The sequence below is a fragment of the Ceratotherium simum genome, chromosome 29 (genome assembly GCF_057802395.1).
Source record: "Ceratotherium simum simum isolate JZ-2026a chromosome 29, ASM5780239v1, whole genome shotgun sequence".
Taxonomy (NCBI): domain Eukaryota; kingdom Metazoa; phylum Chordata; class Mammalia; order Perissodactyla; family Rhinocerotidae; genus Ceratotherium; species Ceratotherium simum.
The window spans coordinates 1,313,790-1,341,238 of NC_141928.1; the positions used below are offsets into that span (position 1 = coordinate 1,313,790).

Here is a 27,449-nt window from a genome sequence, read left to right on the forward strand (position 1 = left end):
CACAGTGGGGGGGTCGGCAGGATTCCCCCCCGCCAGCTTATGGGGAGGAACGTGCAGGGGGCAGCACTGTGCCTGGCTGGTGGTGGAGCTGGGAGTAGTGACCGCGGTGTGTGCATGTGTGCGTGCGTGTGTGTGCGAGTGTGCGTGCGTGTGCATATGTGCGTGTGTGTGTGCGCCCGCGCAAGTGTATGTGAGCATTGTCATATGCAGGCTCCTTGTCCTGGATTGAGTCCCCTGAGGGAAGGAGGGACGTGTCCTCTGAGCTGGAGAGCCCCTAACTCACCATGTGACCTCTGCAGGACGCCCCGTCTTCCGGTCTGTTGTCCCAGACTTAAGAAGAGGCGGCTGGACCAGAGCCCTTTGGTGAAATCCAGTCCTGCCTGCCGTGGGGGCTGGACAGGGGACGAGGAAGGGCCTGCCAGCTGGCCGTGCTCAAAGCAGAGGAGGCAGCAGGGCCGGGGAGCTGCCAGCCCCGGACGCCCCCTTCCCAGCGCCTGGCTTCCTGCTGGGTCCCCAGAGCCAGGAGGGTAGCAGTGGGCATGGCGGCAGGTTGGGGGTGTCCCATTCTGGCTGGGGGACTGCTCGCCCTCGTGTCAGCGTGTCTCCTATGAGAGGAGGTTGGGGACCCCAGTTATGTTGGGCGTTGAGCCCCCCTCCCGGGTGTGTGTGTGGCTGCTGGGGAGGGGTCAGCCTGTGCCTCTCGGGTCTTTCCGGGTGTCCCCAGCGCGGGGCTCGGCCCAGCCTCCTCCGCCTGCCTGCTCCGGGCTGGAGGATAATGAGGCCCTGTCTTCACAGACGCCTCCCGCCTGAGGCTTCCCGGCGCCAGCGGAACGTAAGTCCAACATGACTCCATCTAGGAGGTGAGGGAGCTGGCAGAGCATCAGCGCCCGGGCTCTGCCTGCTCCTCCGCGTCTGTAAATAAAACCGTAGTATTTACAACGATGCTGCTCAGAGCTGCGGGCCCTTCATGGCTTCAAAGCGCTTCACAAAGCGCTCGCTAATTAATTCTCGCGCCCCTGTGGCGGAGGCAGGAGCCGAGGAGCCCCCGCCCGCTGCCCGCCCCCTCCCGCGCTCAGGGCCTGCCCACACTCGGGCCGCCCCATCCTCCCCCCTGTGCCCTGGGACTGTCCTCGGAGTGGAGGAAATCCCCGTCACTGGGCCATGTCATGGGGAGCGCGGGAGCGGGAGGTGCGGTGACAGCTGTGAGCGTCCCGAGGGTACTCCCGGTGGATCCGCCCCGAGAGCACCTCCTCATGGGTCGGCCCCCAAGGCTGCGTTGTCACTCTCTACGGCCCAGGCAGCGGGCACAGAGAGGCCAGGGACTTGCCTGGGGCCACATAGCCAATAGGGGCAGAGCAGGGTCTGGGGACCTGGGGCCCTCTGACTCCAGAGCCTGTAGCTTTAAGCTGCCCACTGTCCTGAGAGCTCAGCCACGCCCCTTTGGCTCTCTGGGCCTCAGTTTCCCCACCCGGTAAAATAAGGCGGTTGAACTAGGCCACGTGCCTCTCAGCTGTGTCCTCCCTCTGAGGGTTTAGGATTCTGCCCAGAGGCCAGACTCTGGGACCCCCATCCTCAGGGTCTCAGGGACACTGGCCCACTTGGGTCCCTATCACCCCGGATGCTGGCCCAGATCAGCCTTTGTGGCTGCGTCCTGCCGGGGTGGCTCTGCTGGCCTGTGACCCTGTTCACTGTGACAGAGAGGTGACAGGAGGAGGTGCCCTGCCCCAGCCCAGCACCTGCCACCTGCAGGGTCGCGGAAGATGCGGGGGGAGGGCCCGGAGCGGGGCGGCCTGCTGTGACCCTGCCGGCCCCTTGCCACCCGCTGGCCAGCTGGAGCTCCGCACTCAGCCCTCACCTGCTGTCAGATTTTCCAGAAGAGCTAGGCTTGCAAAGACCTGGCCCAGCTGGTGTGATCTGGGCGTGGGCTGTCTCCTGTCCCTGAGTCTCGCCACGTGGAAGGAAAGTCCCTCACTGGAGTTGGTCCTGTCGTGGGGAGCGCAGCCCCTGGCCCGGGGGCAGCTCTGAACAGCCATTTGTCGAAGCAGGAGGGATGCAGGGCCTGCCCTCAGGGAGCCCCACAGCCCCCAGGGGGCCACAGATCAGTCCCGGCATCACTGAATGGTCATGGGGGCGGCCCGGCGAGAAGCAGTGGCGCGGGGCCGTGGAGAGGTGTTCGTGCCGGGCTGTTACCGAGCTGTGGGCAGCGTTACGGGAACCAGGTAGGCCTGGTGGATCCCCCGGGCCAGCCACTGAGGGAGGTCTCCCACCCCAGGCCTGGAGGAGTGAGGGAGGGTGGGCTTGCAGAGCCTCGAGAGATAGCAGCTCACTGGAAGCTGTTGCCTTGGGAGGAAGTGGCCACTAACAGCCGTGGCTGGGCAGGCCAGGCACCAGGGCCGTGGGCCCTCTCCTCCCTCCTCCCGTCCTCCTCCTTCCTGCCGGTTCCCCGAGTTTGCCTAACCCATCGGAAGCCAGGGAGCCCAGGGCGAGAGGGCCTGGGTCAGGCAGCCCCGAGCTCAGGCCCTTGGAGCCAGGGCAGGGTGGGGGGTCTGGAGGGGCGCAGAGCGGTCTCGTGACAGCCGGTGTCTGCAAGAACGGGGAGCTGTGTTCTGAGGGGAGGATGAGCCCCGACCGAGGCCCAGAGGGCAAGAGCACTTGGGGAGCCCCTGAGGGCTGTGCCCTCCCGCCCTCTGCAAGGCACTGCCCCAGGGCATTGGGCCAGGGAAGAGGAGGGGCACCGGGAGCAAGGTCCCACAGGAGAGTGAGGGCAGGGGCACCAAGCTGAGGCTCGGTGGGGAGGGCCCGGAGCTGGCTTTGGGGGTGCAGATCTGGAGCGGGTCAGAAACACGGAGAAGGAAATCCAGGTGGGATTAGGGCAGGGTGGAGGGAGGAGGCACCAGCATCCGGCTGGCATGCTGGGTGTCCTTGGGAGGGCCTGAGGCCCCTTTGCCGAGCCCCCACCTCCAGGGCTGGCCGGAGGCCAGGCAGTGGGCAGAGGGCCTACAGCTGTCAGATCAGCTGACCTGAGCGCCCCCTGTGCAGTGAGCGTGTCCCAGGCTGCGTTGGCTTCCTGCAAACATCACTGTCATTTATCCTAATGTCCTACCCTCGAGTCCCCAGGAATGGGCTGTTTACCAGGACCTCTGGGTGCTGCGGCTTGGGGTATGGCCAGCGGTGCCAGCCCACGTGGTGGTTTCGGGCGAGCATGGGACAGGTGGTGTGTGTGTCGGGGAGCAGCTGTGGGCCTGGGACGCTGCACCCTGGCTCTCCTCTCCCGAGCAGGGTCCCTAGAGCCCCACCCAACCCCCAAGCCTCCAGCCATGGCTTCTCTGCTCACCAAGGACGCCTACCTGCAGAGCCTGGCCAGGAAGATCTGCTCCCAGCCCAGCGCGGAGCTGCAGAAGTGTGAGTCGGGTGAGGCGTGGCCCAGGAGGGCTTCGGAGAGGGGCGTCCCACTCTCCGCCACAGAGGAGGTCACTGTCTAGCCCACATTGCATCCCAAGTAGCCTGCGGGTAGATTAGACGCGTAGATGCGTGAAACATGTCTGCAAAATATTAGAAGGAAATATAAGTGATGCTTCAAGTGACCGCTGCTTCCCTGCTTGCTGCAGTCGTCAGCCTGGGGTCCGACGGATTCAGCTGCATCTGCCCACTGGGCAGGAAGCTTGGACAGGGTTTGGAGGAGGTGACCCTGTGGACTGGGGAAGTGGGGAGAAGGAAGGAAGAAGATGGCTCCTGCCAATGGGGGATACATGGCAGGGGTGACGAGGCCACACTCAGGTGCAACAGACAGAAACTGGCCTGCAGGGAGTGGGGACTTGTAACTACTGCCCAGCCCGGAGGAGGGGAGAGCAGCAGGTTCTGGCATGGAACTACCAGGAGAAAAACGACGTTTTTGTTTTACACAAGCAAAATTTATTCATTATAGAAAATTAGAAAAGTGAGTTTTCTCATCACTCAGCTGTAACTTAGGTCTGTGTCTTTATGGTCTTTTACTGTGAGTATATTTCACTTATTAAAACAATTCCGTCCCTACTCAGTGTACTCATTTTTTCCACCTATTAAAATGAAAGCCTGTATCATTATTTTTGATGGCTACATAGTAGTTTGTTGCATAGCAGTGCTGTGATTTGTCCCTGTAAATGCATATTTATTTTCCTGATTTTTCACTCAAACAACCTTGTGATGAACGTTCTTGAGGCCAAGTCTTTCTGCGTACCTGGGAAGAAGTCTCACAAACAGATTGCTGGGTCAAGTGTCTGGATGTTTTTCAGGGTTTTAATATGTGTAGCTGATACGGAATAGTGGGCTTGCTCTGCTCGCTGAGATCTGAGCAATTAATCACAAGGAGTTAGGGATTGAGAAAGGAAGTTTTAATTCTATTAGCCAGCATAACCAGGAAGATGGCAGACTAATGTCTCAAAAAACCATCTTCAAGGTTACAGAATCTTGAGGCAGTTGTATAGGGAAAATGGGCAGTAAGGAAGGGTCCAGGGATGTTGGTTTCCAGGAGTGACAGGCTCCAGGCATCACACTGTTCCATTCTTCCGTCAGCTGTGATGGATACCTTGTAGGTGTGTTTCCCGCCTGTGGTCAGCCTGTTCCTGGAGAGAAACTCATAGAACACAGTTTTAATTTGTCAAGCTGTAGGGGAGTACATACATAAGCAGAGGCCGTAAATCAGAAGAGTATGTGAATTTTTTGGAGTACGTGCAGCGCAGCGAGTAGTCACATAGAGGAGGGCCTGGGACCATTTAGTGCAACAAGATGGCTTCACTTATGCTCACTTACATGGCCAGTCTGCTTTCTAGGAAGTTTGTGGTTCTGAGCTCTATGGATAAAGGTCTCCGGATCCTCCATCCTGATTCGCTTTCAGCATCCTTCTGGGATCCAAGCCTTTGCAAGATCTTCCTGCCTGTTTAGTGGGTCACAGAGATTGGGACGGCAGCGCTTTCTCATTTTGTATTTCAGCTGGCAGAACTCGAGGCTCAGAAGCTGCTAGGCCCCCGAAAAAGAAGAGGAATAACGCGCAGAAGAAACCCCGCGCGGGAGGAGAAGGCTGCGGAGCCTAAGGCCCAGGCCCTGGGGGAGAAGTCTCCGGCCACTTCCGGGGCCAGGATGCCAGTGACAGCCAAGGAGGAGGAACCCTCCAGCTCCACAGGGGCCCCTGCGGGTGAGGGGCTCTGGGGAGGAGGGGCAGGGCTGGCTGGGGTCAGATGCAAACGTCGTCCTCTCTGGTCACCAGAAAAGACTCAATCAGGCACACTGGATAGCTTGAGACTTCCCGAAGAGCGAGCTTTCAGAGGACAGATCACAGGGGCTCTGTGGGTGGGTGGAACCCGGGCAAGTACACCATGGTTTCAGGCCAGGTGGTGACCCAGTTGGCGAGGGGCAAGGCCATGTCCCGCTGAGGACCTAGGGTGGCTTTCCTAGAAGAGCTTCACTGCCCTCAAGTCTCTGAAGGGGCGTCGTGAGAGCTGACTTGTTTGGGGGGCCCCAGGCTGCAAAAGTGGGAAGAAATGGGAGATGGTCTTCACTTGACCTGTAGGAAGTGTTTTTTAATCATGCTGTGCAAGGATGTCCTGACCTGGAGCATGTCCTCAGGGCCAGTCCAGGTTGAAGAGGTGGAGTGGGATTTACTGGACCTGCCCTGCAGATCCACGCGTGGCCACCTGGGGGCGGGCAGTGCATGGAGACTCAGGCTTTGTTTGACGCCAGTTCCGAGGAGGGGACCAGGGAGAGCGTCTCCTTTCGCTCCTCTGTCTCCGTCCTTGAAGATGGCTTGGCCACAGAGCCTGACTCCGTCTTTGCCCTGGACGTTCTGCGACAGCGGCTGCACGAGAAGATCCGGGAGGCCCGGGGCCAGGTGGGTGGGGGAGACCTCTGGGGTGCCGGGAGTGGCATGTTTCCCTGCTCTGCCTGAGGAGAAGGTGCCTCGGTGCTCTCTGCGGGGTCAGCGCCCAGCTCTGCCGGCCATTGTGCGGCTGACGGGAGGGGCCTCGGCCACTGTCTGGCGCCTGCCGCGGGTCCTCCAGGGCCTCACTCGGCAGCTCTGTTCTGCAAGAGATCAGGTGTAGTTCTCGTCGTCCTGGGGGCCTCTGTCCCCAGGGACACCCGCCCCCTGTAGGCCATGCGAGCTGCTGGCTCTTCTCTTCTGCTTCCCCTGGGATTCCGCCCTTGCTGAACACCACACCGGGCGGCACTTTCACCCATCTGAATGTCACAGCAGCCTTGTGAGGTGGGCAAGGGCCTGAGATAAGGTGACCCGCCCGAGGTGACAGCCACAGTAAACCCCGAGACCTGACTCAGCCTCAGCTCTTCTGCTGAATGGTTGTCCCCCCTCTGACTTGGCCACCACCTGCTTTTTCCCTGGGGACCTCCCCCAGGCTTCTTGCTGTTGGGGACAGTCCCCCAGCTTCATTCAGCACCGCCTGGGGGCTGGTTCCCAGGGAGCGGTCCAGGCTCTGGGCCAGCCTTCCTGCAGTGCAGGTCTGGGTCAGTCTGGTCCAGAGGCCCCCTGTTGGCCCCAGGATGGGAAAGGCTGTTGGTGAGAGCAGGGCTCGGGGATGTCACCAGCAGAATAGTGCCGTGGTCCGCACAGGCGCTGAGTTCTTCTCACCTGACACCAGGTCTGGTTGGCGGCCTTTGCCAAGCCGCCTGCCCTTCTCATCTATAAGGGATGGAGGACAGTATCTCCTTTACTGAGTTGTTGGGAGATTTTGTGTCTATAAAGTGCCCTAGCCCATGGTCAGTGCCTGGAAACTGGAAGTCATGGTTCTTACTCGAGGGCCCCTTGTCCCTTTTGGGGTCACTTGCATTTTGGGTGATAGGTCATCTCGGAGTGGACCACTGAACTCAGTGGGCCCCTTGTCCTGCGCAAGGATTTCCTCAGGTATCTTCCTGCCGACTGGGAGCCCTGAAGTTGGGAGAACCTTGAAGTGAACACCCACTCTCTCCTCCAGGGCAGCACCAAGGAGGTGTCTCCCGCCACTTTGGAGAGAAGACGCCGGAGGCAGCAGGAGCGGGACGGGAGGGAGAGGAAGCGAAAGGAGCTGAGGGCACAGGAGAAGGCGGCGAAGGCCGAGGAGGCTGCGGGGGCTGCCGACCCGCCCCCCGAGGCGCCCCGAGAGGAGGCGCAGGGGCAGCCCGGGCTGCTCTTCAACAAGGTGAGGGGTGGGTGCAGCCGTGGAGGCGCGGAGGCTGGGGCTCCGAGCCCGGGACCCCAGCGCTCCCCCGTGCTGGCCGTGGCCTTGGCTGAGCGCCCCGCCTGCGCCGCCTCTGGACCGCGGCCGCCCGTCTGTGGGGTGGGGGGTGGTAGCGCCGTCGGGGGGGCTGGTGGGGACCGGGCAGCGTGGGTGAAGCTGTAGTCACGTGCTGCGGCTCCCCCCACCCCCGAGGTGGAGGTGAGCGAGGAGGAGCCGGCCAGCAAGGCCCAGCGCAGGAAGGAGGAGAGGCGGGAGCTGAAGGGGAACCTGACGCCGCTGACGGGCAAGAACTACCGGCAGCTGCTGGAGCGCCTGCGGGCGCGGCAGGACGAGGGCAAGGCCCGGGAGCTGGAGGCCGAGGGCGTGAAGACCCTCCACTACGAGCACCGGCGGCAGGAGGCCCTGAGGCGCACGGAGGAGCGGCGCGCCCAGCGGAGGTGAAGATCCGGCGGCGCCGGGAGAAGGCCCGCAGGAAGCGCCGGATCCCGCCCCGGGACCGGGAGCAGGCCGGCCCGCCGCGAGGGCCTGCTGCCCAGGGCCCAGACGACGTCCCTCGGGACTTGAGAAGCTCCACGTCGGGGGACGCTGGGCGAGCCCCCCGTCTGTGCGCACGTGGCTCCTCCGTGCAAAGTGGAGGCTCGCCTCCCAGGGCTGTGGGGGCCCGGGTCTCAAATGGGAAGGAGAGCCTTGTTCAGGTCAGGGACCCAGATCCTTCAGACCCGGGTCAGGGGCGTGAACTGGATCCGGGCTCTAGCCTCGTCTCTGCGGCGGGAAAGCTGCCTGAGAGTTTGCAGGGTGAGGGACGAGGGAGCAGTGTGGGGGGTGTGGGGGGGTTGGGGGCTCTTCACTGGCCCCTTCTTGCCCCACTCGTGTTCACAGGGGCTAGAAGGGAACGGCCTTTGTGACTGCCAGTGTCAGTCCAAACCTCTCTTGGAAGGGATGACGATCCAACCCCTGTAGCCCAGGCCAAAGGTGGAATTGATGGGCTTGGGTAACTGGGAGAAGGTGGGGCCAACCTCAGGGTGACTGGAATTGAAGTATTCCAAGTTTATTTCTAAGAAGGGCAAAAATTAGAGTTCAAGTTAAACATGCACATTAAAAATCCTAAGGTCACCACTGAAAGATAGAAACTGTAAACTAAACTAGGAGGAGGGAAAAAATGGAATGGGGTGGGAAGACACCAGTGTAGAAGAAAGCAGGAGAGAAAGAACAAAATCTAGAACTCAGCCAGGTGAATGGAAGAGAAAGTAAGATGGAGGATTAAATCCAAATTGACAAAACTCAGATGAATTTTATGGGATGTGAATTATATTTCAATAAAGCCGTTAATAAAATTCTTTTGACCAAACTTGGTTAAGAAGCAGTGTAGCCAAAAGGAAGCTGGTGTGGCTGTATTAGACACAGGGGGCTTGGGGACAACACGCATCGCTAAAGGTAAAGAATATCATCGCGTGTTGGAAGGGGCTTCAGTTCTCCTGGAAGGTAGAAAAGTGCTGACAGGTGCACCAGGATCGCAGCTTCGAATTATTTAGCAAAAACTGACACAACGACAAGGAGAAAGCAATTCACAAACAGAAGTGGGAAATTGTTAACATCTCTTAGGAATTGATACATTAGGCAGACAAAAATCAGATGGATACGGAAAGTTTCGGTGGTAGAGTTCACAAGCTTGATCTAAGACAAACAGAACAGTGTATCTGAAAAGAGTGTACACTCTCTTCCAGCGGATGGAGCAGTGATGAAATCTGACCTACCAGTCCGTAGAACAAGTCTTAAGTTTCAAAGAACTGGTGTCATACAACATATATTATCTGGCCACAGCACAATTTAGTTAAAAAATTTAAGAGGTAATTGTCAAAATTTCATGTTTGGAAGTTTAAAAACAGTTCTAAATTACCTATAAGTCAATAATTCCTAATGAATGTTAGAGAAAATTTAGGACTGAAAGATAATGAAAATGCCATGTATTAAAATTTGTGGGATGCAGCTAAAACAGTGCAAAAAGCATTTTACAGTCTTAAGTGTGTGTGTGTGTGTGTGTGTGTGTGTGTGTTCTCGGATATGTATCTTAGGAAGGGATTGTATTATGCAGCACAATTTTCTAACGTCTTGGTTGACCTGAAACCTTGCTCTAAGAGTCTGTTGTCCCACCTCCACACACAGCAATTACTCCCAAATCATTTTCCATCTTACAGTCAGGAGAGTTGGGAGAGTATAACCCCATGTGAAAATGGCAGAGGAGCATCTCAAAAGGCCTGATGGATGTTCAACCAATCCCGTGTATCTTTGGGCACACCCCTGAAGACTCAGCCAGGGAGCTTGCCCCTCCAGCTAGGAGAGCTTCTGTGTCCCCGGCTTCATGTGGCCCATGTGCAGGGAGAGCAGATGATGCATTTTGGTGGCAGGTGGCATCAGAAACACTCTGTTTCTAGAAGCAGCATTGGACAATAGGAGATACGCCATAGGGAAGAAAAGGTGAGGGAAGGTGGAGAGTTCTTCACCTGGTGCCGTGTGGTGGGAGACAGCCTGGCTCCAAGTTTAAACACTGAAAATGCTCCAGCTTCACCTCCCCAGCCTCCTTAGGCTTGGCTAGTTACACCCCGCCCTGGCCTAGGGCTGGGAGCTGATGGTGCAGGGAAGCAAGGACATAATGTGGTTTGGTGGCAGGTGGCAACAGAAGCATCTCATGTCTAGAGGCAACAGTGGACCGTAGAATATGGACAAGAAGGAAGAAGAGATAATGTTACAGAATGAGTCTGGGAGGCCCCATCTACACCTCTTTGGTGTTGTGTGCCTCAAGTACAGAAAACAAGAATGCCGAGTTGTGGGAGAGACTTCCAAGGGCCTAATGTCAGAAATGTTTGCAGAACCAAATTGCAAGAGTCTCCAAGTCGGAAGGTCCCCCTCTTGGTGCCAGCTAATTGGATGACAATAGCCCCACCCAGAACCCATGCTCAGAAACTGTGGTCCACCAAGAACTGGGTTCCAACAGTCCTGAAAGTCCAGGGTAGTCTCCTTTGGCCACTGGCCCCTTTGGGTGAAGCTGGGAGGAAGGCTCACAGCCAGCCTTTCCTTCTGTTTAGGGGCCCCAGGACTCGAACTGAAGCACTTCTAGAAATGCAGTGAGGGGCCGTGACCAGTCAGGTAGTGCAAATGAAGCCTCTTCACCAGACCTGGGGCGAGGGAGTCGGGACAGAGGGGCGGAGAGAGGGAGTAGCTGTTTCCAGATCTCTGGGTCAGCTCGTCCGTTCACTGCGCTAGACTTGCTGGCCATCGCAGGGACCTTGCATACATGGCTGGTGGAAATGTTGCTGTGTTCTCTGCTGCCCTGGGGTTCTGGCATCTGCCTCGGCCCTGGGAGCTCAGTTCTGCTGCATCTCCCACCGGCATTCCAGCCTTCAGAGTAGAGCCACTGTGATGCTATTCCAAGATGTCTGTGCTCTGCTGTCGGTGCTTTCCTCAGTGCCTTGGCAAAGGATGAGTCTCCTGGACCCTCCCCAGACAACCTGTTGGCTGGCTGAGCAGGTAACATGGTAAGGCCCTTCCAACCAGCCTACCTCTCTACTGAGATTTCTTACCTCTATGTTATTCCAAGGGATTTCTGGAAGATTCACTGACCTGTGTGTGGGCCACTGTGGCGTCCAGGTTTTAGTTGAGCAACAAAGGAAATAACTGAATCCTTCCCAGTTCCCTAGCTCGCCCACTGAATCTTGATTCTAGATGGAACCTCACCTGAAATTATGTCCCTCGTTTTTGGCCAAGTGCTTCCAGAATCAACTCCCATATATTTCCCTGTTTTTTTTTTTTCAATGTAAAACAGCAAATATTTCTGTTCATTTACTGAGTTAAACCTTCTCCTGACTTTGACTTTGTAATTGGCCACTTAGGACCTGCTGAGATCTAGCTCTATTTATAGGTCTAGAGACAGGAGAGATGGCAGTGGGGCTGAGGAGACTGGATTCTCCTTGGAAGTAACTCCCTGAAGATAAGAGTCTTCAAGCAAGGCACAGATAGCCTTGTTGATCGGGGGGGAGGGGCTGATTTCTCAAAGCGAAGCTCGGAGAGGTTGGGTGTTCAGGGTACCTGAGTCTGCCGAGGTCACCCAAATGTCCCCATTTCAATTCTGAGGGCCCCACTCTAGCTGGCCAGTGCTTCAGCTTTCCCGTGGGAGCTCTGGTCCGGTTAGGAATTCACCTGTTGATATGACTCTGGTTTTCAGTTATCTCAGCCTCGCAGCTGCAAATGAAATGAGAAATTTTTCTACAAAGTAATAGAAAGTCCCTGATTCTCAGTCCAGGTCTTGAGCTAAAAACGTAGGACTTTGAGCCTATCACTTTCTTTCTGTCAACTGCCCAGCACTGTCGAAGGAACCACACCACCCTACAGTCCTTGAGTTTCTCAAGCCTTTTCTGTTTTATGGTGGTGTTCAGCCAGCCTCTCAAAGTCTTGCCTTCAAAAGGCATGTGTCTCAGGTGACCACATCTCCAGATAAGTTGTTTTGTAGCTTGTGCCAGTATGTCCAGGGTCCCATCCCTTAATCCTAAGTAGATTTCTACTATCTTCAGCTAAAATCTAGCCAGACCCATCAGATTTTCCCTATATCAGTCATGACAGGTCATGTTATATTGCACTGACAACAGTAACTTTTAATAAATAAAATCAGTAGTTTAAACCAGACTGATCACTGGACATGTCTCAGCAACTAGGAGCAGAAGAGAAATGTTCTTTATCCACTTGAGGATCTGGAGAAAGAACATTTACCAAAAACCTACAGGTAACATCATACTTAATGGTGAGAAACTTGAAGTTTTTCTGCTATGATCAGGAGCAAGGCAAGAATGTCCCTTCTCATTACTGCTTTTCAAAATCATGCTAGAAGCCCTAGCACATGCAATAAGACAAGAAAAAGAAATAAAAAGAACACAGAGGGGGAAGGAAGAAATAAAACTGTCTTTGTTTGCAGATGACGTGATTGTCTATGTAGAACATCCAAAAGAATTGACAAAAGCTCCTGGAACTAATAAGTGATTGTAGCAAGGTTGCAGGATGCAAGGTTAATATGCAAAAGTCATTCACTTTCCTATATACCAGCAATGAACAAGTGAAATTTGAAATTAAAAACATTATCACTTACAATAGCACTCCCCCAAAATGAAATACTTAGGTATAAATCTAACAAAACAAAATCTAACCAAAAAAGTATGAGGAAAACCCCCAAATTCTGATGAAGGATACTGAAGAAGAAATAAATGGAGAGATATTCCATGTTCATGGATAGGAAGAGTCAATATTGTCAAGATGTCAGTTCTCCCCAACTGGATCTACAGATTCAGTGCAATCCCAGCAAATTATATCTTGGGTGTTGACAAACTGATTCTAAAGTTTACAGGGAGAGGCAAAAGACCCGAACAGCTGACTCAGTATTGAAGGAGAAGAACACAGTTGGAGGACTGACACCACACAACTTAAGACTTACGATAAAGCTACAGTAATCAAGACAATGTGGTACTGGTGAAAGTACAGACAAATAGATCAATAGAACAGAATAGAGAGCCCAGAAATAGACCCTCATAAGTGTAGTCAACTGACTGACAAAGGAGCAAAGGAAATACAATGGAGCAAAGTTAGTCTTTTCAACAAATGGTGCTAGACAACTGGACATCCATCTACAAAAAATGAACCTAGACACAGACCTTACACTCTTCACAAAAAATAACTCAAAATGGATCATAGACAAATGTAAACTGCAAAACTATAATATTCCTAGAAAATAACATAGTAGAAAATCTAAATGACCTTGGGAATGGGGATGACTTTTTAGATACAACACCAAAGAGACGATCCATGAAAGAAATAATAGATAAGCTGAACTTCATTAAAATTAAGCACTTCTGCCCTGTGAAAGACAATGCTAAGAGAATGAGAAGACAAACCACATACTGGGAGAAAATATTTGCATGAGACCCATTTGATAAAGACAGATCCAAAATATACAATGAACTCTTAAAACTCAACAATCAGAAAATGAACAACCTAACAATGGGCAAAAGACATGAACGGACTGCCCACCAAAAAAGATATACAGATGACAAGTAAGCATATGAAAAGATACTCAACAACATACGTTAGGGAGTTGCAAATTAAAACAACAACGAGATATCGCACACCTATAAGAATGGTCAAAATCCAGAACACTGACAACACCAAATACTGGTGAGAATGTGGAGCAGAAGGAACTCTCATGCATTGCTGGTGGGAATGCAAAATGGTGCAGCCACTTTGGAAGACAGTTTGCAGTTTCCTGCAAAACTAAACATGCTCTTACCATACGATCCAGTAATTGAGCTCCTTGGTATTTACCCAAGTAAAGTGAAACTTATGTCCACACAAAAACCTGCACAGGGATATTTATAACAGCTTTATTTATAGTAACCAAAACTTAGAAGCAACTGAGATGTCCTTCAGCAGGTGAATGGATAAGTAAATGGTGGTACATCCAACAACTAAAAAGAAATGAGCTATCAAGTTATGAAAAGACATGGAGGAACCATAAGTACATAATTCTAAGTGACAGAAGCCAATCTGAAATGGCCACAGACTGTATGATTCTAACTATATACGACATTCTGGAAAAGACAAAACTATGGAGACAGTAAAAAGATTAGTGGTTGCCGGGGCTTGGCGGGGAGGGAGGGATGAATAGGCAAAGCATGAAGGATTTTTAGAGCAGTCAAACAATTCTGTATGATACTATAATGGTGGAGACATGTTGTTATACATTTGTAAAAACCCATAGAATGTACAACACCAAAAGTGTTGTAAACTGTGGACCTTGGGAGATAATGGCGTGTCAGTGTAGGTTCATTGATTGTAACAAATGTACCCTGTGGTGAGGGATGTTGATAGTGGGGGAGGTTGTGCGTGTGTAGGAGCAAGGAATTTTATGGGAACTCTTTGTACTTTCCACTCTATTTTGCTGCGAGCCTAAAACTGCTCTGAAAAATAAAGTATATTAATTAAAAAAACAGACAGACTAATCACTGGATCTGAAAGCTTTTGTCTGGAAGTGCCACATGTTACTTCTGCTCACATTTCACTGGCCAGAACAAGTCACATGGCTACACCTGACTTCTGGTGGGCACAGAAATGCAGTTCTACCCATTGCCTGGAAGGAGAGAGGAGCCAGGACGTTTTGAAGAGCCCTAATGCCTCCTGAACCAATGTTGCCTGCAACCACGCTTGGTGCAAATTTCCACATCCATCCAGCTTAGTTGCAAGCTACAGATGACAGCTCTGTTTTAAGCAGAAAGGGGTTTTATTATAAGGACATTAGGGCACATCTAAAGTGAAGATATCAGCATAAAGCCGGCATTTCCTCTCTTCTGCTTTCAGAAAGCACCAAAAGCCAACCAGGAAAATTAAAAACAGAAAACAAATTCTATCTTAGATGTAACCAAGGAGGCACTTGATATCCCGAACCATACAATAGGTGGACAGGGTGTGAAAAACAGCAGAGATTGATCAGGGGAGCAAAATGAAGTGAGGAGGGGATGTCCGTGGTTATGGATCTCTGGAAGAATTGATAAGGCCCCTTCTCCAAGGTGCAAATACAGAATCCTGTGCTAGTGTGAGAATGTGATGGGCGATCTGGCAGCCGGAGCCTGCGTAGAAGTTTGGTTCTGAGAACAGAGGGCGTGGTGCTGGATGAAGACTCACACAGATTAGCTGCATTTGCAGGACTTCGTCTGATTGGGGGCTGGGGCCAGAGCGACAGTGCATTGGGAACGTTCCTACAGCTTCCTTCTCTCTCTGACTTAGGGCTGTAAAGGCTAAAGCAACTTAAACTTACAACCCTGGGTCATAAAGAAAACGTTTGTTGCCCTGGAGTATGATCTTGTTCCTTCCTGCAGTGACACTTGTGCAAATATTCACGCCAGGAAGTACCTTATTCATAAATGAGTTTCACAATGGGAATTAGCATATGTAATGCTATTATAAGATAAAAAGAAGAAAAGAACAGGGGAAACACATGGCAAATGAAGAACCCATGCCAAGAACTTTTGCCATGGAACCGATGGAATTTTTTCAAATATTTCTCCATGAATTAAAAAAAAAAAAAAAAAAAGGAAGCAATCACCTCCATGAAACAAAATCCAAAGCAGAAAAACATGATCTTATGGAGGAGATAGTAAGTCAACAAAAGGATTGGAAAATGTAAATTAGACAAGCTCAGAGAAAGAGTGGAAGAAAAATAAATCATCACAAAATTTAAATAAAATAAGAAGCAGCAAATGAAAGCTAAACACTCCTAAAAACACGTGATAACATAAGAAAATGAGATGGATAAGGCTTTAAGAAAGTTTAAAGAGAAAAAGCTATGAGAGAAAGGCAAAAAAGATATAACCTATACAAAATAGAGATCCTCAAAGAAGATAACTGAAATATAGGAATAGAAAAGATATTTAAAAATAGAATCGACTCCACATTGAACATCTGCACAGTTCCACGGAAACATTTATCCTGAGTGTTCCACACTGACATCTATCCTAGTAAGGTTTACTGGGATTCAAGATGAGGAAGACAGTCCTCAGGCATCCATGCAGCAATTTCTAATTATGTATAAGGTAAAAAATCAGACTAGCATTATGCTTTTTCACAGTAATGTTCAACCTTAGGAGCTATTGGGCAATGCCTCCACCAAGTCTCCAAGGAAAGAAAGAGTGACCCAAGAATTTTACACTGAGCCAAAGTCTCATTCAAGTATTAAGGCAACAGACACTTTTGAATATAGAACAACACAGAAATATTGTTCCCCTTAACTCTTCTCGAAGAAGCTGCTAGAGAACAAACCTCAGCAGCCATACTTTAAGTGGATAAAGGATGACAAAAATGTTAGTGGTAACAGGACCCTATTTAAGTCTAGAATCAAGTCAGAAACAAGAGCGAAGACCACAGTGCCAGAATGTAAATAGAAATTATTTAATTCTCACAAAAAATCGAGAAAAGAAAGGGGAGAGAAAATGAGAGGTATTAAAGTGGATTTCTTCATCTTTATAGATATGAATAAGTGATGTCATTTAAAGCTGAAAATTCAAGTAATGGAGGCATACATTCACAGTACCAATGTAGATATTTAGAAGCAAGAAAATCAACATGTGTTAGATGAGGAGGGAAAGGAAGGGGGAAGTACAGAAGAGAAAATTAATTAATATTGTAATTATTCATCACAGGGAGTGAATATACATTATTTAAGTAAATAGAGAATAAAAGGTATTACATGAAATTTTGGTTATAAAATTTTCCAGTGGATTAAAATCCAAATCTTCCAAATTATCGGAAAAAACACTTACATACAACAAAGAAAACAAACCACACAGTGAAAGGTCTTTCAAAGTTATAAAAGCAAAACAAATACAAATAACTTCATTGAACCAAGAGCAAATGTATCATCATAGCCATAACTGAAAAACTTGTTCAGTTTCCTTATTAAAGAAAAAGTTTCCAATTGGATCACAAAGCAAGACTGAACTAGTACTATATATAAAAACACACTTTAAAAAGATGTGATGGAGATGGGCTCACAATCAAAAAGTTCATGAAGAAACTGAATGAGTGCAAACAAGAAGAACGTCACGGACGTGATCTTAATATCTGTCACCACTGATTTCAGGGGGAAAAGCCTTAATTGAGAAAAAGAAGGGCATCTTATGACAACAACAAGTGAAATTCTCAGTGGAGATATAGTAAATGTGATTATATATCCACCAAACAATATAGCATCAGCATGTAAAGTGCAAGGAGAAATTGATAGAACAGGCTTCAAGTTACTTATATCTACTCGTGTCAGATCAATGAGACACAAAATATAGAAAGCTAAAGTAACATAATAATTATTTTAGGTCTGATACATATACTTAAAATAGGAAATACAACTTTCAAACACTCATGGGACATTCACAGTCAGAAATGCCTGTGAATATTCTTACACTATAAAATAAATCTTAATAAATTAAACAATATAAAAACACTATAGGTAACATTCCAACATTCTCCAATTACAGTATATAATTATAATAATAATAGTAAAATAATAAAAAGCTGCTACTCTCTAAGAATTTAAAAAATTTCTCTCTTAACTTTTGAGTTAGAGGAAAGCAAAATGATTGTGATATCAGAGTCAGTGGGATGCAGCTAATGCAGAACTTGGAGAAAAACTAATTGATTAATTATTTGTATTAAGAAACAAGAAGAAATAAAAATAAGTAAATTAAACATCTGATTCAAGATGTAAGTAAAATAACAACAAAATAAAGTAAAGGAAAGCAGAAAAAAAGAACTTCATAAAGATAAAAGGAGATATGAATTAGAAATAATTAAATCTATAAACTATTAGCAAAGGAAGAAGGAAAGAAAGAACAAGAAAAAGAAAAAAATACAAAATAAGAAATGATAATGGGGAAACAACCAAGGATATATAAACGAGATTTTGAAAACAATAAGCAAGTACTTTGTTCAATTCTAGGCAAATAGATTTGATAATCTGAATGAAATAGATAATTTCCTAGAAAATATGACTTAGCAAAGCTGATTCTAAAAGAGATAGAAGCTTAAAACAGATGGATTTTCATAAAAGAAAATTTCCAGATTTATCCCCACATCAAGAAAAAAAAAATTACCAGGTACATATTTTTCACAGAATTCTACCCAAAGTTTAAAAAACTGAGAGTTTTAAGGTTTGTAAACTGTTCAGAAAATAGAAAAAGAAGTATTGCTTCTAAATTATTTTTATTAATTGATCATAACATTGATAATAAAACCCAACAAAGATAACATAAAAGGGAAAACTACAAATAGCACTTAAGGATATAGATGCAAAAATTTAGAATAAAATATTAGCAAACAAAATCCAGCAGTCCATTAAAAGAAGAATATAAAATGACCAGGAAGGCCAGGATGGTTTGATATTAGGAAATATATAATATAATCCATTATATTAATAGAGCTAAGGCCAAAAAAAATATGTCAGCTTCTAGACACTGAAAAGACTTTGGATTAATTTTAATTTCCATTCTTAGTTTTTTAAAAAAATGATAATAGGAATTATAACAGAAAATAGGAATAGATGGGGTGGCAGAGACTACTAGTTAACTCTCAATATTTGTTCTTCCCTTCTTCCTTGGTAATAAACCCCCAATTTTTAGCCGGGTGTGTGGTCACTCTAGATATATACTACATTTCTTAGCCTCCCTTGCAGTCAGATTTGATCACGTGACCAGGTTTTGGTGAATGGGATGTAAGCAGAAATGTTACTTCTGGGAAGTTTTCTTAAATTGAGGGAGGCCCACCCTTCTTTGGCTCTTCTTCCTAGCTGGAATGTGGTTGTGACGACTGGAGCTCAAGCAGCCATCATTGCCTTTGAGAAGGAAGCCATATGCAGGGATGGAGGAGCCCGGGACTCAGATGCCTGGAATGCCGTTCCAGTATAGATTGCCTACCCCTCAACTTGTTTTAAGGAGGAAGAAATGAACTTTTGTCTTGTTTTAGCTACTATAAAGAAAACCTATCCATTTCAATTTCAAAGAAGCATCCATGTTTAATGGGGAAACACTAGAAGTATTCCCGTTGAAACCAGAAGCAAAGATGATTACCTTTGTTCTGTAGGTACCAGCTGGTGCAAAACCTGGGACAGGTGGTCTGGTTGGGAGACCCTGAGGCATGGGGCCATAGCCTATCTGTCAGGGGCTTTGGGGGAGCGGGTCTTTGACATCTGTAGCTTTTATAGTTGAAGGCAGAGTCTGCCGTACTAGGTGAGGAATTCTCTAAACATAGGAAGGAGGGTTAGATGTTGGGTTGCCAAAAGTAACGACAAAGCTCCACTCTATCTGGGATCCAGGAAATCAGATCCAGCACGGGAGAGGGGCAGCAAGGGTTCCAGGGATGGTGGTGAGGCAAGAGTCCCAGATTGGAGCAGAAGGACAGAAGGTTCCAGAAGGATGCCTCCAAGAAAACAAAGTGTTACTGACTGGTTTACCTGGTGGGTTTGATGATTGAAAGGAAATTTAAACTTTTGGCCATGAGTTTCAGGATGAATTAGTGATAAATGCATAGAAAACAAAACATATGAAAAAATTATTGACCTCATGAAAAGAAATCTACAGTTGTATTAGGAAGAAATGTACTCTGTGTGTCTCGGCTGCGAAAAATATTTATCTTGTCATAATAATGCGAATATTGAATACTGAGCAAAGACATGGAGAGGGCAGAAGAGAGATGGACCCTAACTTGAACAGGGGAAGGCAGGGGACGATGACTAACATGAAAAGCTCAAAGAACACCAGCATATTCTCCTGTACATCTTTGGAATTTTGAACCATACAATAATTACCTATTCAAAAATACATAAATAAAGAAAAAGGAAGATATAGATCCAAGTTATTAAAATATGGATGCAAATTCTAGAATAATCAGGAACAAAGTTGAAAGTGGTTTCCAGGGAGTAGGACTTAGGGATCAAGAAGATTTGGGTCAGGAGATGACTGTTCATTGTTATTGGCCTTGTTGACTTTTTAAGCTGTGTACAAGTATTTCCTCTACTAAAAGAAAACCAAACAAGAGCCAGCCCTCATGGCCTAGCGGGTAAAGTTTGGTGCACTCAGCTTCGGCGGCTGGGTTTGGTTCCTGGGTGCGGAACCACATCACTTGTGTTGGTAGCTATGCTGTGGAGGCAGCTAGCGTAGAAGAACTTACTGTATGCAGCTATGTGCTGGGACTTTGAGAAAAAAGAAGAAAAAAAGAGGAAGATTGGCAACAGATCTTAGCTTAGGGCAAACTTCCCCTGAAAAACAACAACAAAAAAATCAAACAAATAAATGGGTGCAGTGAGGTATTGCAGACATACTGGCTGTACAAGAGCTTTGGCCATGCCAACCTGGGTGAGGAGAGGGAGCAAGGGTTGGGGGCGGGGGGCAGCAGGAGCAGAGGGAGAGGAATCCCTTAGAGCCGGGTATGGGGAGCATCTAGTCCCATGGCTGGAGCTGCAGATGGTTGGGGCGCTTGTGGAGGTGACGTGGCGGGAAGTTGAGGGGAGTCCCCGGGGTGCCCCTTGAGCACCAGAAGGGGAGGTCATCCTTTGGGCACAAAGAGTTGGGGCCTAAGTGAGTGGCAAAGATGAAGGGAACTAAGGGAGAGCGAGCAGGGACAAGGGAGGGGCTGTGACCACACCTCAAGGCTCCATTGAGGGTGGACTCCTCTGCTGATGCTGGAGCTGAGCCACCCAGTTGGCTGATTCTCCCCAGCAGTGCTCCTCAGGGATGACAGAGAATTTGGGCAGCTGGGGTGGGGCATCAAACTACAGGTGGTGGCGGGTGAGTGAATTGAGGCGACTGTGCTGGAGAGAGAGGGCAGGAGAGGACGAGATGGGGGGTGGGAGGTGAAGTGGCCCTGGTCTGGGCCGGCAGGGCGGGTCTGGGGAGAGAGTGCTGTCTCCCAACCAGACCACCTGTCCCAGGTTTTGCACCAGCTGGTACCTACAGAACAAAAGTAATCATCTTTGCTTCTGGTTTACATGGGAATACTTCTAGTGTTTCCCCATTAAACGTGATGCTTGCTTTAAATTGAAATGGATAGGTTTTCTTTATAGTAGCTAGAACAAGACAAAAGTGCTGTGAGGGGGGCCCCTGTCTGCCTTTCTCATCATGTCCCCCAGGGCCTAGAGCAGAGCCCACCACATAGCACGCCACCAACAATTGGTGGTGGAGTGAACAAGCGTTTGTGCACCAGGTCCTGTACCGGCTGTGGGGACACACACAAAATGTCTCAGCCCTGTCCTTGTATTCTAGAGGGGACACGAAGCTCCATTCAGTGGTGTGGTCAGGGCTTCTGTGGGGCAGCGCCCAGTGCACTACGGGGGAACTGAGGCACGGCTCCCGACACAGGCGTGGGGTGTCGGGGCAGACCCCAGGGGAGCAGTGCACGAGGCAGAGGCCTGGGAAACAAGTTGGAGATGTGTGGTCGTGGGTGAGGGGTATTGAGGCAGGTGTGGGGGAGGGAGAGAGACAAATGCGTCCTGGGGGTCACGTGGACTTTGCTTTGGGGCGACCCACAGCAGGAGGGGAGAGAAGGTGGGCTGGAGCCGGGAGGGCCTTGTCGGGGGAAGGGGCTCGAGGAGTTTGGCCTCCATCTGAGGGCCGTGTGTGGTCAAAGGGATTTCAGAGAGGAAGGAGCGAGTCCTGTTTTACTTGACTGAGATGGAAATGGTCTTGGGTGACGAGAATCGAGCGGGAGGCAGGGGCCAAAATCCTCAGTCAGGTTGACAAATGTCTGGACGTGGGGAGGACAGCTCCACAGAAACCTGGGACAGGGGCCCTGCAGGCCTGGGGCAGAGGTGGCGAGAAGACGATGGGGGGCGGGGGAGGCGGGAGGTGGGGGGGTGGTGGAGGAGGCCAGTGGGGCGGGGGCGGTTCTCAACAAAGCAGAGGGGAAGACGGTTTTGTTTTGTTTTTTTTGGTGAGGAAGATCAGCCCTGAGCTGACATCCATGCCAATCCTCCTCTTTTTGCTGAGGAAGACCGGCTCTGAGCTAACATCTATTGCCAATCCTCCTCCCTTTTCTCCCCAAAGCCCCAGTAGATAGTTGCATGTCATAGTTGCACATCCTTTTAGTTGCTGAATGTGGGACACGGCCTCAGCATGGCCGGAGAAGCGGTGCGTCCGGGCGCGCCCGGGATCCGAACCCGGGCCGCCAGTAGCGGAGCACGCGCACTTAACCGCTAAGCCACGGGGCCGGCCCGGGAAGACGGTTTTGAGGAAAGAACCAGAGTGGAACCGCGGCTGTAACCACTCTGGATGAGGGATGGGCTCCTTGCCAGCTGGGCATGGGCAATGTCACCCCTATTTTCCTCAGTTCCCCTTGGATCTGGCTCTGCCCCACCTGTGTGTCTGGCATCGGATACCTTGGTCCCCTTTAAGGTGTCACTGTTAGTGGGCTCCGTTCCTTCCCTTCCTGGCCACATCATGGCCACTGTTCTCTCAGCCACATGGTGCCACATGGTGGTCCCTGGCCCTGACCTCAGGCTGGGGCTCCGGGGGCTCCTCAGTCTCAGTGTCCAGCCCCCACAGGTACTCATGCAGGCATCCCCATCAGGCGTCCAGCTGTCTCAGGCTTGGCCTGCAAGTGGGGACCTGCCCTCTGCCTCACGCCCAGGCCCATCAGAGCCCCCGGTTCCCCTGGGCAAGGAGAACCCGACCTCAGGAACTGGGAGACCTGGTTGCTGGGGTGATGGGGAAAAGAAAATATCTTTTATCGTTCATCATGAGCCAGCGGTAAAAATACAACACAGCTGATTCTGTTTAATTTATTAAGACAAAATTCACATAACATAAAACTAATACTTTTAAAGTGTACAGTTCAGTGGCTTCTGGTACATTCACAGTGTTGTGCAGCCTTCACTTTGATCTTGCTCTGGAACATTTTCATCACCCCCAAAAAGATCCAGTACGGATTAAACAGTCATGCCCCATTCCCTCCTCCTCGGCCCCCAGCAACCACCAATCTGCTCATGTCTACGGATTTACCTATTCTGGATATTTCATATAAGTAGAGTTATATGATATCGGCCTCTGTGCCTGATTTCTTGTTTTTGAGGTTCATCCGTGTTGTAGCGTGTGTCAGAACTTCACTCCTTTCTCTGGCTGAAGGACATTCCACTGTATAGATGGTCCACCCTTGCTTATCCGTTTGTGCGTTGATGGGCATTTGGGCTCTTTCCACCTTTTGGCTGTTGTGAACAGTGCTACTATGAACGTGCGGGTACAGGTATTTGTTTGGGCCCCTGTTTTCAATTCCTTTGGGCACTAACCTAGAGGTGGAACTGCTGGGTCACATGGTAATTCTACATTTATGTTTTTGAGGAACTGCCAGACTGTTTTCCACAGCAGCTGCACCCTTTTACATTCCCACCAGCAAGTTAGGAAGGTTCTGATTTCTCCCCATATCCTCACCAGCACTTATTTTCTGTTTTTTTTTTTTTTGATTATAGCCATTCTAGTGAGTGTGAAGCGGTATCTTGTTGTGACTTTGATTTGTTTCTCCTTGATGACTAATGGTGTCGAGCATCTTTTCGTGTGCTTATTGGCTATTTGTATCTCTTTTTTGGAGAAATGTCTATTCAAGTCCTTTGTCCATTTTTAATTTGGGTGTCTTTGGTTGAGTTTTAGGAGTCTTTTTATTTTCAGGATACTCGACCCTAATCAGATCTGTGATTTGCAAGTATCTTCTCCCCTTCTGTAGGCTGTCTTTTCACTCTCTTGATAGTGTCCTTTGATGCACAAAAGTTTAAAATTTAGATGAAGCCCCATTTATCTTTTTGTCTTTTGTTGTTTGTACTTTGGGGGTCATATCTAAGACTCCATCACCAAGTCTAAGGTCAAGAAACCCCTATGTTTTCCTCTAAGAGTTTTATAGTTTAAGCTCTTATATTTAGCTCACTGATCCATTTTGAGTTAAGTTTTGTACATGGTGTGAGGTAGGGGTGACAGTTGATTTCTCAGCTTCTCCTGCTGCCATATGACCCGGCTTTGCCCCCTCCTCCCCCCCGCCCCGACACAGGTAGGGCACACCCTTGGGATGACGCATGGAAGGACCCTCTCTTCCAACCCCACGGCTGGCACCGAGCGGTGAAGCCAGGCAGGTTGGGAGCAGAGAGGTGGAGACTGGAGAGGAGAAGAGAGTCTCCAGATTCAGGGATGACCCTGAACCATTGATCAGGGCCTCAGGCTCCTCCCTGCTTGGCCTGGTTCCCTATCCCTCTCCCTCGACCAGGTGGGAGCCTGCACAGAAAGTGTGAGCTGGAGGAAAGGGGCAGAGTGGGGGCCGTCCTCTGCCTCTCCCTCCCTCTGGGGTGTGCCGTGTGTGATTCCTGGATGTGCCTGCACCCCAGGTGGGCCTCCTCTGAAGACACAGGGGACAGCCGCTCAGAAGCAGCCTCTACTGAGGCGCTCATTTAAGCTCATCTTTATCCCAGTGTGTCAGAAATCTCTGGGACCAGGAACTTTCCTCTAGAGAAAAGATAAGACCTGGAAAGTGTCCATGACTTCTGGGCTCTTTGGTGGTTGGGTAGGCCAACCACCAACAGCAGCTCCCCGTGCTGGAGAGACAAGTGAGGAGAGGTCAGGGGGTCAGGGCGGGATGACGAGCCTAACCAGGAGACATGAGCAGGGGGCAAATCTCCCAGGGCCTGGGGGCCAAAACCAAGGCAGGGCTTGTCCTGAGAGCAGGGGAAAGCCACCGACTGGCCCCTCCACGATCTGACGTGTGGGTAAAACACTGGCCCACGCCGGCTGGGACGGCTGGCCTCGGACACCCAGCTGAAAATTCTGGTTTCTGTCATGAGACTGAGCCTGCTGGCTGCTCTGCCAGATGTGGGCAAATCCGAAACCTGCTGAGACTCCTCCCACCCAGAAAGGAAAGGTGGGGTAGGGCCTGGGCAGGGGCCGGGCTTTGTTCCTCATGTTGATTTGGCTCTGAGCCTGAGGTCTGAGCTGTACTTAGCTTCTGCCAAGTGGACCTCCACCTCCATCCCTGGCCTCTGCCTCCAGGCACCTGGCCTGTGGGTCCTCGGAGGAGCCATGGACCCCAGAGGTGAGCAGGGAGGGACAAGGGCTCCAGGAATGGGGCTGTGGGTACCTCCACGGCCATCTGACCATCTGGCTGGGGCTTCCCCAGTCCACTAGAGCCAGAGGTCCAGAGCCAGCCTTGGCGAGGACAGCTGGGCGGAGTGGGAGCGGAGAGGGTCTGGGGAGCTGCGTTTGTGTGCATGTGGGCGGTGGTCTTGGGCAGGGATGATGGCACCCAGGGAAGTAAGACAGACAGGATGTGGCCAGGACGGTGTTAGTGTGGAGGGTAGACCCTTGGGGGAGGTGTCCTGGCTTGACCTGTAAAGCTGCCTGCCCAGCCCTCCTGCCCAGTCCTCCTGCCCAGCCCTCCTGCCCAGCCCTCCTGCCCAGGTCTCCTGCAGGTGGAAGCACGTCCCCCGTCCCCTCTCTTGGCCTCTCTCTTTTCTTTTCTCTGCTTGTCTGGGCCCCAGAGGACAGAGCTGGTGGTCACGAGGAGATTTCCTCCTGTCATGAAGCCTGCCTGTGCTAGAGAGGGTCCGGGGCCCCTCAGGGGAGCTTGGACACAGCCAGTGCCTGGAGGAAGTGGGGACCCAGGGCACCTGCTGTGGGGGATCAGGGGTCAGGGAGGAAGAAGGGAGGGAAGGAGGAAGTGAGCCAAGTGGAAAGGAGTCTCCTGTGGGCACTGGCTGGGTCCCGGATGTCATCAATCCTGCCTGGTAGCTGGCCCAAGGTCACACTGTGAGGCTGGGGTTGGAGGGCAGAGGGGAGGAAGGGAGAGAGGAGGGGAGGGGATGAGACAGGCTGTGGAGCTCTGCAGGCAAGTGGAGTGCCCGGCGTCTGGACGCCACAGAACCTGGACAGAAGGGGCATTAATGGGCCCCTTTCCGCGGAGGGCCCAGTGCAGTAAGGCCTGCAGTGTGCACAGCAGAATGGCGGAGTGGCTGGTCAGCCTGCTCAGAGTTCCTGCCCAGGGCCACCCCGCAGCCAGCTGCCCCTCCTCAGAGTGACCCAGCGGGTAAAGATGGGGCCCTCGCCTCCGTGTCTCTCCTGCGCGCAGGACCAGGCACTGCTCATTCGCCTTCTCATCTGTGGCCTTTGCAAGGGCCTGGCACGCAGTGTGGCCTCAATGAACCTTCTAGAATGGCAGTCTGAAGTGTGTGCCCAGCTTAACAGATGTGAACCTGGCTCTGTGGGCCTGACTCCCTGGGCACCACCCACAGCTGGGGTCAACCTCAGCCCCTGGAGTCTGGCCTTCCTCGACCGGAGAAGGAAGGCAGGAGCTTTGGGGGGCTCCAGGCTTCTCCCGTCCTCTGCTCAGCCCACCCCCCTGAGAGCAGGAGGAAGTGGCTGGGCGGGTCTAGTGAGGCAACAACAGAATAGATTCCTCTCTCCTTTCTCTCCTGGCTCCTGGAACAGGGCCTGGCTGTGGGGACCCTGCCGGAGCCTGTGAGGAGGGGGCAGAGGGGAAAGGGGCTTCGGTGGTCCTTCAGGGAGTCAGGGCTCAGCCCGGGCAAGACCCAGGCACCGGGGAGCCACTCTTCTCCCTGGAAGAGAAAACCAGTGGCGGTAGCTGCTTCTTTTTCTGATGTTTAGTCATCAAAATTCTCTTTCCTTGATGCAGGCTACCAGACTGGCCTGGCTTGGGCTGGGCCTGGGGCAGGGCTCCCTGAAGAAATCCTGTCCCCACGCAGGGTGGAAGGAGTGTGCTGGGTGTTCGCAGTTCACTTTTGCACTGGTTTCCTAAATTCCTGTGCTCCGAGCGTCTGCTCTTCATGACCGAAGCAGAGAGGCCCTAGCGTGGATGATGGGTGCTGAGTGGTGGGTGGTGGGTGGTGGGTGGTGGGTGGTAGGTGGTGGGAAGAGCTACCAACTCTCAGAGTCAGCCGAACCCCACAGCCCACCAGGCACGAGAAACAGTGAGCAGAGCCCAGGCACTCCCGTGAGGGCACAGCACCCCCATTGTGCCCCTGAGATTCGGGCTTTCCTGGTCCCCTGGAAGGTGGTGACCATGGCTCTGGGGACAGTCATGATTTGGTGGGGTCTGCCAGGGGCATGTGTTGGTTCTGATGCCAAGTGTCCCAAAGGAGACAAGGCTGGAAGCCACAGACTTGGCCATCCCACCTCCCCCCACCCCACAAAGGTGCCCCTCTGTTTAGAGGCCAGGCAGTGACAAGCCCACTCCAAAGGCCTGGTAGGGTGACTGATCCATCCCAGTTTGCCTAGGCTCCTCCTGGTTTTAGCACTTTAGTCCCGTGTCCTGGGGGCTCCATTGGTGAAATGCAAACTGGGCTGGGGGTCACCCTGGACCTGGGTTTGGGCCCTAACATTGCCGTGAATTCTACATGACCTTGGGCAAAACTGTTCCTTCTTCCGAGGAAAGTCCCTCCCCAGCCTGACCGCCTGTGATGATGCATCGCATCTTGCAAGGATTACCCCTGTGCTCTCCTCTGCAAAGCCCTTTAGTCCCTCCCCCTCCCCTGACACTAAGCAGATGTTTTCAGGGAGAACATTCAGGGAGGCATAGGGAATGCCTGAGGAACTTTGGAGCTTTGATATAAAAAAAAAAAAATTGCTGTTTTAAATTGCTTCCCTGATTAGTAGCTAATCAAATGTTCTCTGTGCTTTTGATCTCATC

At 50.8% G+C, this 27,449-nt stretch overlaps 1 protein-coding gene across 1 annotated transcript; it reads left to right on the plus strand.

Moving 5' to 3' along the window:
- Nucleotides 1–3,317: 3,317 nt before the first annotated feature.
- LOC147913160 (surfeit locus protein 6-like) lies at nucleotides 3,318–7,643 on the plus strand. Its single transcript, XM_087419602.1, is given in 7 exon segments — nucleotides 3,318–3,411; nucleotides 3,609–3,777; nucleotides 4,874–5,041; nucleotides 5,043–5,170; nucleotides 5,775–5,863; nucleotides 6,960–7,163; nucleotides 7,395–7,643. Coding segments are annotated over 7 exon segments (1,101 nt in total).
- Nucleotides 7,644–27,449: the final 19,806 nt, after the last annotated feature.